The 13,253-nt window shown below is 36.8% G+C and overlaps 1 protein-coding gene across 1 annotated transcript in view; it reads left to right on the top strand.

Moving 5' to 3' along the window:
• The window catches only part of DPY19L1 (dpy-19 like C-mannosyltransferase 1), a 96,324-nt gene extending 83,335 nt beyond the window's left edge, over positions 1–12,989 (top strand). Inside the window, exons 18-23 of the mRNA XM_061198665.1 lie at positions 319–438; positions 1,230–1,404; positions 2,156–2,255; positions 3,398–3,523; positions 10,225–10,406; positions 11,790–12,989. Coding sequence (XP_061054648.1) covers positions 319–438; positions 1,230–1,404; positions 2,156–2,255; positions 3,398–3,523; positions 10,225–10,381 — 678 coding nt within the window. The 3' untranslated portion in view covers positions 10,382–10,406; positions 11,790–12,989. The remainder of the gene's footprint in view (positions 1–318; positions 439–1,229; positions 1,405–2,155; positions 2,256–3,397; positions 3,524–10,224; positions 10,407–11,789) is intronic.
• Positions 12,990–13,253: the final 264 nt, after the last annotated feature.

The raw sequence follows: 13,253 nt of genomic DNA, 5'->3' as shown, positions 1-13,253 counted from the left end.
GTATTTCATATTTCCATCTGGTTCAGAAATGTGGGCTTTATTAACCCCAGGCTTGATTCTGAGCAGAATTATAGGACCACTTCCCTGAGGGTCTTTATAATTTTAGCCCTCTAATAAAAGGAACAAGTTTGAAAGTGAATTTTAAGACTTTTAGAAATCAAAATGTTGATTATAATATTAAATATAATTAAATATTATTTCAGAAATCAAAATATTGCTACTAAGAAAAAGTACCCTTTTCTATATATTCACCAATTTAACAATATATTCTTAAACTTCACAAATAGTAGGAGTAAAAATATTTTCTCTTTCTTTCAGCTGGTTTATCATGCATTGCAACTGTTAGCATATACAGTCCTTGGTGTTTTAATTATGAGACTAAAACTCTTTTTGACGCCACACATGTGCGTTATGGCTTCCTTGATCTGCTCAAGACAGGTGAGATGATTGTTATGTTGGCATTATAGCTTCTATGGTAATTTTACCCCAGCCTTTGTTATTGAGTGGCTCTAAAATAATATTAAATTACCCAAAGTTCTTTAAATTGTTTATAATTAAAGTTCTTCATGGTTTTATACTAATCTTATCTAAGGGGTAAGGGCCAAAGCAGATCCCTTATCCTTTTAACTTCTAAAATAGTCCTTGGTGTACAACAAACACTCATTCAGTGCGGGCTGAATTCATGAATGATAACTACAGATGTTGATAGAAAGCAGTGATCGCACAGGGGCCCACACTCAGAAGGACTCTGCACCTAGATTGATGCTCTGCTGTGGCTGTTTTGAACTTCTTAAAAAATGTCAGACAAGGAGCCCACATTTTTTTTGGCTGCACCACGTGGCATGTGGGATCTTAGTTCTTGACCAGGGATTGAACCTGTGCCCCCTGCAGTGGAAGCATGGAGTCTTAACCACTGGACTGCCAGGAAAGTCCCAAGGAACCCACATTTTTATTTTGCACTGAGTCTGGCAAATTATATAGGTAGGCCTGGCCTTACCCGAATCTGGGAGTAGAGCAAGTTGACGGAAGAGTTTCTTAAATCATGTCCCACCTATATTAGGCTAATGGTAGAATTGTTTTGATCCCTCAGGTTATTGTTTCTGGAACTTTTCCTTAGAATTATTAGTCCTGTATCTGGGATTCTAGCAGAGACTGTATTGTTCTCTGGGAAGTTGGATGCAGGCTGGTTTGTACTAACAATTGTCAATGTATTCTTAATCTGGTTTCAGCTATTTGGATGGCTCTTTTGCAAAGTACATCCTGGTGCTGTTGTTTTTGCTGTGTTAGCAGCCATGTCGATACAAGGTTCAGCAAATCTGCAAACCCAGTGGAATATTGTAGGGGAGTTCAGCAATTTGCCGCAAGAAGAACTTATAGAATGGATTAAATATAGCACTAAACCAGGTAAAAAAAGGTCATATTATTTAGCTGTGGTTTTCCCTACAGTTTTATGTACAACTGCACAATCCTCAACCCAAGTTACTTTCAATCTTTCTAAGCAGTCCTGCTTCTAGATTATCCAGAAAGAGAGAGATGTCAGTCTTGCTTATGTAGTTTGCAAAGGAAATGTTACATGTATTTTCTTAGTTATTTATTTCTCTATTTTACATAAATTCTAATTTTTTTCAAAGTATATCCAGAGTTTTGCATGGCACAATTTAAAATAATTTATGTTATGCTTATTTTCCTAATTAATTTTTAATCTTAGCCCTTCACATTCCTTCTTGAAATGAACTCATGGAATGTGATATTTTATTCATGTATAGAAAGAGAGGTTTTTGTTGTCATCTGAGTATCAAGTGACTGAATATTAAATCATCTTCCAGAATTCCTAGGTGCTATAAAACTTCCCTAGTCAATTTGTTACTTCTTTCCTAGAAGCAGGAAAAGACATTAAAAACAAATGAAAGAAACGGAAATCCTCAATGATGAGACATACGATGAGGCTTTATCTTCCAAGGAAAATAGTTTATCCAGGCTTGGTTGCTGACCACAATTTTATTAGCTACCTGACTTCATTCTGGTTCTGTCATTGAATCTTTATCATGATTCGGGCCTCAGCTTTTTCACCTGGGAAGTAACTGAGTTGACCAGAAGGAGACCCCTTGTCATGCTCACCAGGTGTCTTCCTAAGACCTTCCTTCCTGCTTTGCAGATGCAGTGTTTGCAGGTGCCATGCCTACAATGGCAAGTGTTAAACTCTCTGCACTTCGGCCCATTGTGAATCATCCACATTATGAAGATGCAGGTTTGAGGTTAGTACACAAATATCACATTGTTGAAAACAAATTTTTCTTACAAATAGTGAGTGAGGGAACCAGCAAAATAATGAGAAGTGTTTCAAAAGGATATGGTGAACTGGGGTTTATAGAGTTTGTGGACAAAGAATGCTGAAATACGATGGCTAAGTTCAGTACAAACTGTTAAGGCTCCATAGGACAATAAAACTACAGTCTTTGGGGTTATCTTCTCTCCTAGGCAGCAAAAAGAAATCACCCCATGTCTGTTTTATACAGGTTACAGGGCTCCAGACACCCAGGTCCTTATTAGTTATCATCACCTTTAAGTTCCCCAGAAGATTCACTAGCCTATAGTTTTTATTAAGGTTTTCTTATAGGCTATTTTTCTTGAATTCTGAGGAGTCAGTTGAGATGGAATCCCATTCAAAGAGGGTTTTTTTCTGATTTTCACCAATATAGCCTACTAGAATGATCTTGTTTTTTTGGGTTTTTTTTACTATTTTTTCATAAGTTAGAGTGTTGTGTTCTCTTTGTAAAGGAAATAGATTTAATTTTCATGCAATTTCTAGGTTGGTCAGCTAGTCATTTCCTAAGTGATTGGTGAATCCTTATTAATATTTTGTGTAACAGCGAGACATACCTTTTATAAATAAAAAGCTTTTTCATTAAAAAATCAATTTTAGCAAACTAATTTCCAGAGCAATTATGTTGAATAAGTTTAGTTTTTTGTATTTTGGTTTTTTTTTTAATTAGGAATAAAATGGAGAGCCATTTAATGCTAATTGTTTGTTCTCAAAGTTAGGACTGTTGTACCTTTAAAGTAGTCCTGTAGTTGTGTCTGTGTAGCTCATACTCTTATTTGTGATAGAGTGATGGAGAATTTAAAACAAAAACAAGCACTCAAACAACCAAAAGACTAAGTTTGGAAATGGAGGGATTCATTAAACTGAACTTTTTCTCTCAGGACTCTTGTGCTACTTGTGCTTTTTTCGACTGACCTCCCCAGTGCCCCTTAGCAGGAACTCCTGTGAAGAATGTTCCCTTGACCTGATTCTTCTGTAGAGTCTCTCTTCTAGCTCCATTCAGTGCTTTTGTCCAAATAGGTTGATTGCATTCTTTTGATCTTGAAAATCTTCTGCCTAATTATTTTTCTTTAGAGCCAGAACGAAAATAGTATATTCAATGTATAGTCGAAAAGCAGCTGAAGAAGTGAAGCGAGAATTGATAAAGTTACAAGTGAATTACTACGTCCTGGAAGAGTCCTGGTGTATAAGAAGATCCAAGTGAGTACTCAATACAGTATTTTATATTCATAAGACATTAAAGTTAATTCAGTCTCATGGCAAGTGCTTTACTAGTTGTATGTGTGAGATGTATATAATAGCAAAGTATAAGCAGAAAAAACTTTTTTGATAATTATTTGGAGTTTTTTCTTTTCTAGTCATTTTAAACATCTATTTATTTTTATAATGATTTACATGTGCACATTACCTTAAAGGTATTGGCACTTACTGATAATTTCCCAAATTGTTCATATTTGCCTTTGATGTTTTTTTGAGAAACTTTTATTTAAAGTTGGATGTATTTTCTCTCAAAAGACTTGTGGAGTCTGAAACCAAATAATGGAGAGTCTCATTATAATGAAGTCAGGCAGCTTTGTCCATACCACATCTCTGCACCATACCATATCCTGTGATAGATGGGACTCCTCCTCCCAGCATCAACTCAGAGTGAACTTCTTTCTTTCTGTTTTGCATCTTATTTGAGTGGGAAAATAATTAACCTTACCCCATATTCTCTTGGGTTTATAGTTTTAAAAAGTATCTATTTCCACAGAGAAGTTCACTAAGCAGAGTAGAGCAATAAGAGTAAGATTTTAAAAGCAAATGTGAATTCTAAAGTTGACTATTTAGAAATGTTACACTTGGGTGACTAGACAGCAGATGATAGCTTGCTATTAAAATACCAGAGCATTCACCCCATGAGGAATACAGAAAGGAATAGTTTTATCAGAAATCCAGGATATTTTATGGAATACTATTATTTTTAAAATTCTCACTACTCTTGAAGTAAACAGACGTCTCTAGGAGATTGCTGTATCTGTGGCTTAATCATACTCATTTACCATGTATTTCAACAATACACAAGGGTGTTAAGATGAAATGATTAAATATTGATGTAGGAGTAAAAACAGTTCTGTGACACAGTACCTATCAAGCATTGCCCACAAGGAAACTCAAATAAATTTTTATTGTTGAATGATTTGCCATTGAATATGTCACAGGTGATTTGAATTTAATCAGGATCTACAGAAAATGTTATTGAGTCATAATTTAGAAAACACTTTAAGTCTTTATGAACGTAAGAATATATGTGAAATTTATATACATAACCTTTAACTTTGTTATATAAATTTAGGACAAAAAGATAAGCATCTCTCATAACAATTTGATGAAGACACTGTAATAAATGAATGGCGGGCTGACATTTGCAGTCAGAAGGACTCAGTTTTTTGGCAGAGATTTCCACCAGCATTGGGATCTTCTTTACTGCCTTAGGGTTTACTCTCCGTCTCTCCAGTTCAGTGATGCCAGCCTGAAACACCTGTAGGTTACTGGAACATAAAAATTATTTCATGACCTTTTTCCCCCAAGCTAATGATGAACCTTGATTCAAGAGTCTTCATTTTTTCCTGGACTCCTGCATAGTGTTTTGAATATGTGGAAATTGCAGAGGCTAAGGTGCTTCATTCTGAAAAAAAAAAAAAGGGACTTCCCTGGTGGCGCAGTGGTTAAGAATCCGCCTGCCAGTGCAGGGGACATGGGTTCAATCCCTGGTCTGGGACGATCCACATGCTGTGGAGCAGCTAAGCCCGTTGATGTTGATAGAGCTAAGATGTTGATGGAGCTCCTTGGATTTGCATAGTTGTAGTAGTCTCATGTTCTGATGGGCAGAGCACTGGTTTTTGTACACAAGAAAGGATCAAAAGACAAATTTAGGAAGTATGGCAATAAATCTTGCACACTAAACAAAGTCAGCAGTAAATTAACTGGCTTCTGATCATCTCCATTTAGAGCTCACAGGCATTAAGACTGAGAGTCGAGAGGAGTGGAGGTGTGTGCCGGCTTCCCCCCCTCTGGACCTTGACTTGCCCTTGTTGTATTTGTTGCAGCAGGAGTGGGGAGGGAGGAAGCTGAAGAAATGGCTTCCTCTCATCTGGTTTCCCTGCTCAGTTACTGAAAGAACACTATCTACTACAGGATTATAAGTCTCAGGAAATCTTAGACAGGTGCACTCTGCTTAAAGCTGGAGACAGAACACAGCTGTGCTTTCTGTCCTGACAGGGAAGCAGGTGGAGGGCTCAGACAGAAGAGGAAAGGGAAGAAGGACTAATACTTAGCACATACCTTTGCAGTAGGAAGAACTGAGTTTCTGGCCAGAGAGCTCTCTACCAGAATCGGGATCTTCTTTATTCCCTTGGCCCTCACTCTCCAATTCTGTCTGTTATGCCAGCCTGAGACAGCTGTATGTTACTGGAAAAGAAAGATATGGCAGAACAGGGGGAGCAAGTGGGAAATTCAAATAGGAGAAGAAAGGGAAGAGGGACTAATATCTATCTGGAGCTTAAACTGTGCTCGGCACCTTGGTGGGCACTGTATTTATGTGCTCTCATTTACAAAGTGGCTTAATTGTATGCTTGATTATTCCTTAAATACTTGATACCCTGTGTTCAAATACAAGTAGGAAAATATACTCCAATGCAAGTTGTAGATGAGTTTTTAATTAACTCCTTTTTTATTCTCCGTTCTCTGCTCTCTTTCTGATTAATTCCCATAATAGAGTTGACATAAAATTAAAATACGTGAATTCAGAAGAAAATTATTCAGATTTTCACTAATGCCATTTTAAAGATGTAGCTGGCCGGCCTGGGGAAACTTCAGAAAACTCAGAAAAGGACTAAAAGGTGTTAGACAGAGCTCACAAAGGCAGCTCTTTGCCCTCTTCTTTTCCTGAAAGCAATTGAACTCAGTAGCTGGTACTTCATGTATGTTTTACTCTCTACTATCATTGGCCTGCAGTGTAATAACGGTTTGGCCTTAGTATGTGTGAGAAAATTGAAATGTAGAAAACCCAAGTTCAGTCATATTTTCGTACATTGGTAGAATCTAGTGTCGGCAAGGGTGTGCAAAAAAGTGTGCACTGAACACTCTTTGCAGGAACACTCACTGGTAATACCTTTTTGGGAGATAATTTGATAGAAGCAAAGTGAAAATTGTATAGCCTTTTGACATAGTGATAGTGCTGCTTCTAGAAGTTTCGTTTACAGAAAAATATGGGCATAAAATTGTTTATATCAGCATTGTTTTATAATGACAAAATGAGAAACAATTAAAATATCCATCCATAAAAGAGTGGTTAAATAATACATAGACGTACTATGTATTATTTATGCATCTATGAAAAAGAATAAAGTAGGTCTTTACGAAATGCAACAATGACCACTTTTTATTGCGAAGTGAGGAGTCCCAGATTAATCTTGTTTTTGTAAAAGCAACCCAGGAGCATCTGTGAATATAAATATGTCTGTGCCTATGTTTTTGTGTGCTTGTATGTCTGAACGTGAATAAAAAAGGTCTAGCAGAATGTATGCTGGATTGTTTATAGAAGCCACCTCTGAGAAACGGTGTTGGAGGTGACAGTGACTTTCACTTATTTATTTTGATAGGTTTATATTTTGACACTTTCTGGGTGAAGGTTACCTTTAAATTAAAAATGTTATTGAAACGGAGAAAGCATGTGCATTCCTGTCTAGTGCTTGCCTCGTGGTGGAGAGCAGGGAAGTGGGACTGCCATTGGGAATAAAAGGGACTTGTTGGAAATGGTTTTTTCTCTTATAAAGAAAAATGAAACATCTATGACAAAACATAAGCTGTTGCAAATCTCTATAATTTTTCCTTGATTTTTCTGTTTTTTAATATTAAAAAAAACATAAACATTGTGAAATTCCTTTCACCTTTTTTGTTTTTATTGATATTTGGAAGAGTCCAAGCCAGTTGTCTTGTAAGAATGTCCCACATTTGGATTTGTCTAATTTATTCCACATGATTAGATTCAGTTTGACAAAATTTGGCAAGAATAGTACATAGAAGGTGTGTACTTTCCATTATGTCACTTTGGTAGGTACCTGTCACTTTGTTCTATTATTGGTGATGCTAAGTTTGATCACTTGATTAAAGAATGTTCCCCAGTTCTCTCCATTTTAAGGAGACAAATCTCCTTTATAATCAATAGCCTTTCACCAGGTAGTTCTTGCATCCACTTCTTATAATTCCCTGAATCAGTTATTACATTGGTGATTATAAAATAATTAGGTAACATAGATTTGAAAGTAATATATCAGTTACTGATTAGGTGATCTTTGACGTTACTATTGTAATTGTTTTGGGGCACCATGTACTGTACCCATATAAGATGGCAAACTTGATGGGTGTGTGTGTCCTGACTGTTCCTCCAACCAGCCATTCCCCCCATCTCTCTCCCTCTCCTTGGGCCTCCCTATTCCCTGAGACACAGGCCAATTAATAACCTTTCAGTGGCCTCTAAGTGTTCAAGTGAAAGAGTTGCATGTCTCTCACTTTAAATCAAAAGTTAGAAATGATTAAGTTTAGTAAGGAAGGCATGTCAAAAGCCAAGATTGGCCAAAAGCTAGGTCTCTTGTGCCAAACAGTTAGCCATGTTGTGAATGCAAAGGAAAAGTTTTTGAAAGAAATTAAAAGTGCTACTCCAATGAATACATGAACGATAAGAAAGTGAAACAGCCTTATTGCTGATATGGAGAAAGTTTTAGTGGTCTGGGTGGAAGATCAGACCAGTCACAACATTCCCTTAACCCAAAGCCTAATTCAGAGCAAGGCCCTAACTCTCTTCAGTTCTATGAAGGCTGAGAAGGTAAGGAAGCTACAGAAGAAAAGTTTGGAACTATAGAGTTTGATTCATGAGGTTTAAGGAAAGAAACCATCTCCATAACATCAAAGCACAAGGTGAAGTGGCAAGTGCTGATGTAGAAGCTGCAGCAAGTTATCCAGAAGATCTAGCTAAGATCATTAATGAAGGTGGCTACCCTAAACAACAGATTTTCAATGATGAAATAGCCTTCTATTGGAAGAAGATGCCATCTAGGACTTTCATAGCTAGAGAGGACAAGTCAGTGACTGGCTTCAAAGCTTCAAAGAACAGGCTGACTCTCTTATTAGAGGCTAAAGCAGCTGATGACTTGAAGTTGAAGCCAGTGCTCCATTTATCGTTCTGAAAATCCTAGAGCCCTTGTGAATTATGCTAAACCTGTTTTGCCTGTGCTCTATAAATGGAACAACAGAGCCTGGATGACAGCACAACTGTTTATTTACAACATGGTTTACTGATTTTGTTAAGCCCGCTGTTGAGACCTACTGCTCAGAAAAAAGAGGTTCATTTCAAAATATGACTGCTCATTGACAATGCACCTGGTCACCCAAGAGCTCTGATGGATGTACAACAAGATTATTGTTGTTTTCATGCCTACTAATGCAACATCCATTCTGCAGCCCATGGATCAAGAGTAATTTCCATTTCCAAGTCTTATAATTTAAGAAATATACTTTATAAGGCTATAGCTACCATAGCTAGTGATTCCTCTGATGGATCTGGGCAAAGTCAATTGAAAACCTTTTTGGAAAGGATCCACCATTCTAGATACCATTAAAAACCTTTGTGATTCATGGGAAGAGCTCAAAGTCTCAACATTAGCAGGAGCCTGGAAGAAGCTGATTCCAGCCCTCATGGATGACTTTGAGGGGTTCAAGACATCAGTGGAGGAAGTAACTGCAGATGTGGTAGAAATAGCAAGACAACTAGAATTAGAAGTGGAGCCTGAAGATGTGACTGAATTGCTGCAATCTCATGATAAAACTAATGGATGAGGAGTTACTTCTTATGCATAAGCAAAGAAAGTAATTTTTTGAGATGGAATCTACTCCTGGTGAAGATGCTGTGAAGATTGTTAAAATGACAACAAAGGATTTAGAATATTATATAAACTCAGTTGATAAAGCAGCAGCAGGGTTTGAGACTACTGATTCCAATTTTGAAGGAAATTCTACTGTGGGTAAAACACTGTCAAACAGCATTGCATGCTACAGAGAAATCATTCATGAAAGGAAGAGTCCATCAAGGTGGCAAACTTCATTATTGTCTTATTTTAAGAAATTGCCACGGCCACCCCAGCTGTCTGCAACCATCACCCTGATCAATCAGTAGCCATCAACATCAAGGCAAGGCCCCCCACCAGCAAAAAGATTCTGAAGCCTTATCACTGAAGGCTCAGTAATGGTTAACTTTTTTTAGCAATAAAGAATTTTTAAATTAAGGTATGTAATTCTACTGCACACTTAATAGACTTCAAAATAAACAGAACTTTTATATGCACTTGGAAACTAAAAAATTCGTGTAACTCACTTTTATTGCAATGTTTGCTTTATTGTGGTGGTCTGGAACCAAACCCGCGATCTCTCGGAGGTACGCCTGTATAATGTTCTGTGTCAGTATATTACCTCTGACTATGTGCTTGATACAGTCTCTCCCTTAATCGCTAATGTCATGGGTACTTCCCATTTTACAAATGTGGAGAGTGAGACTGAGTGAACTACCCCACACCAAATTCTTGGTAAGTAGCTGAGGCAGAATTCAACTGAGATTTCTTACCCCACCACCTGAATTCATGTATATTATATGTCTCTTCTTTCTTTATAGTTACCTTCGCTGTGTTCACCTTGTTCTCAAGAGGATTTATGGTAGCTTACATAAATATAAATAACTATGATAGGATTTTTTTTAAAAAAACTAAGTAGAAAAAAATGACATGAGAGCAGGAACATAAAAAGTGTGTTCCTTTATCTGCCATTATATAATGTACATTGATTTTTAATCTGCACATTAATTTTTCTAGGCCTGGTTGCAGTATGCCTGAAATCTGGGATGTGGAAGATCCTGCTAATGCTGGGAAACCTCCCTTATGTAACCTCTTAGTAAAGGAGTCCAAGCCTCACTTCACCACTGTATTCCAGAATAGTGTTTACAAAGTCTTAGAAGTTATAGAGGAATGACCGCTGCCTACAGAGAAGTCCACCAGTAATGGTTTTCATGTTTTGCTAATAACTCATGCCTTGTTTTTAATTCAAATCCCCAAAGCTTTTATAAGTAACTGTTTTCAAATGAAAAACGTCTTATTTGGTCAATTTGAATGTCATTCTGATTGTAAAAATACTTATACGTTTATCAGTTGGTTACTATTTCAATGCACCCCTTAAAATTTGCTATGCAAATGAGTATATGCTTGTACTTGACTTAAATATTTGTCCTAAAGTGAGCAAAGCTACCTGTATAAAAAATATGATGGGTCCTGACAAGGGTGATATGAAAATATAGTCACTTACGAACTGTTTAGGGGCTCATTTTACAGTTCGTGGACTATTGATGCCACTTGCTTTTTTCTCTGCGTTTTGCTCTTGTCTTTTGAACATTTTAGCGATTATTGTAAGTTCCTCAGTCAAGTCAGCCCCTGTCATCAACTTCAGTAAGAATAGATGGGGCAGACATGGGTATTTGCTGTGTAGAACTCTGTTTGTTTCACTTCTTCACATTCTTTTGTTCTCTGTTGCTCTCGTTAATGAAGCATTTCCTGCCTGTTATTAATCCAAGCTCTTGGACCTAGTCCTTAAGACCAAATTCCTGTTAACTACCAACCATGTGGCATTAGTGTGTGTGCGTCTGTCTGTCTCTCTCTTTCTCAATATTCTTTGTCAAATAAGTGCTATTTACACATTTAGTTGCTTGTCAAGTACTTATTCTTGGTTTAAAAAATTTAATGACAATTGTGTATTTTTAGTATTATTCATTTTTAGTATTGTTCAAATGTTTATATTTTAATAACTTTAAACCACTTAAAATTTTTCATGTATAATTGTAGTCTTAAGAAAAACTATTTTGAACAACCACAAATATAATGCATCTAGAAACTAATGTATATTTGAGTAGACATAATTTATAGTGGAACAGTAGACTGTAGTATGTGGTAATTTTTCTTTTACTATTAAGATACAATAAAATATGACTAATTTTTTTGTCAAACAAGTAAATGAATAATGATAAGTGAATGGAGTTTTTATATTTTACTTTTAAAATTGCCTGTCTTTAATAAGACGAAGCCTTAAACCTTATGTTATAATTTTGGTTCCAAAAAGCATCATTTCAGTATGAGGAATGAATACATTCAGCCTTCCTCTTTGTTTTTTTTCTTTCCTGTTTATTTTTATTTGGAAGATTTTCCAACCTGCTTTAAATTCCTAGTATGAATTTTTGTTTCTTAGAAGTTAATTTGTGTGAAATGAGATTCTTCAAAACAGTGAATCCTCATAGTTTTGAGAAATGGTTTTAAGATTGAACGTTCTAATCAAACCATGACTCTGGTGGACTACACGTTTAATTACACAGTGTTCTCTTTATTAACCACAGGCAGATTAACCTCATTGTGGATTGTCCTTGAGACCTGAGTCCTCAGGGATGGTTTCCGGTGCCCACTCCGGGGAGCCAGTGAAGAGCTGTTCTCTTTCTGCCTTCTCACCAGAGCCCAAGGACAAGCCTGGTCTGGGGGAAGCACTAGCTTGCTTAGAGCAGACAGCTGCCGAGACAGCCTGGGCTGAGGACTGTGCAGCCCCCAGCCTGCCCCAGAGCCCGCCTTTCCCAGGGAGCCTCCTTCCAGCGGAGATTGTCAGTGTCTTCAGGTGCCTGCCCCCTTTTTCTCACTTATGGGTTGACTTATTTCTTGGTCTTTTGCCAGTTTCAGAAAACAAGGAAGCATCTGGGGAGTTGTGGATTAGGAGTAGAATTTGAGCAATGATGAAGCAATGCAGAAAAATAGCAAGTGGGCACTTGAGGTCGAGGAGGGTGAGAGGCACCACGGGCAGGAAGAGCGGAAGTGTGTGCTCTGCTTTATTTGCCATTGTTTCTCTCGGAAATATGTTTTGTACATCCAGCAGTTAAAATTTTTTTAAAAAATTTTACTTTTAGTTATTCTCTGTTCTTCCCACCTTTCAGTAATTCCTTTCCCAGTAAGTTCACATGTAATTATTTGAAATTCTATATAGGAAAAACATTAAAATACTGTTATAACTGTTTCGTATGCTGGGAAAAGATAAAAGTAATCAAATTAGTTTTGTTTTGTTTTTTTTTCAGAAGACTCCTTTTGTAACAGTATTTATTGATGTAACTCCACCAGCAAGCTATGAGTATATTTTAGGCCAGTCAGTTTAGAACAGAGGCCTTGGGCTACACTGCACACTCAGCCTTGGTCACATCTGGTAGCAGCCGGTGCTGTAGATTTTGAATATCTTTTATGGCAGCACAGAGTAGTGGTAGGTTCGATATACATGACAAAATAGTATTAAAGCTCAGTATTTTATGCATTTTTAGCATTTAAAAATATTTTGCTTTAGTGTGAGGAAGGTTAGGATGGGCAAGGAAGTGATAAAATAGCTATTGCGACATAAAAAAAACAAAGTTGGGGCAGTATTTCTTTAAAAAGATAAGCCTCTAAAAGTGCTTAGCAGAAACAGTGTAGTGTTAAAATAGAACAATGATATTAAGGAGAAAATGAAAGGATGTATCAGAAATAAAGTGATAATGCATAGGGGAATTTGTATTTTTATGAATTTTATGCCAGTTTACATGTACTATATATGTTAAATAAAAAAGATCATGAAAAATATAGAAAGTGTTTTTTTGATTGTTATTTTCATTTCCTCCTTGGCTGTGGACATGTTCAGCCTCATTCTGTAGTCAGATAACCATGAACTGGTTTGTGACAGATTGCAGTCCTGAATAAATGGGAAGGGTTAAAGGTCCATGAAACTACTTAGTCCTCTCCATCAGTGGTGGTATAGGTGTTGAGGTTCCCCATACTCTTCTTATATTTATGGC

This window comes from Eubalaena glacialis, chromosome 8, assembly GCF_028564815.1.
Source record: "Eubalaena glacialis isolate mEubGla1 chromosome 8, mEubGla1.1.hap2.+ XY, whole genome shotgun sequence".
Taxonomy (NCBI): domain Eukaryota; kingdom Metazoa; phylum Chordata; class Mammalia; order Artiodactyla; family Balaenidae; genus Eubalaena; species Eubalaena glacialis.
The sequence above is the reverse complement of the archived record's forward strand: the minus strand, read 5'-3'. Positions and strand labels throughout refer to the sequence as shown.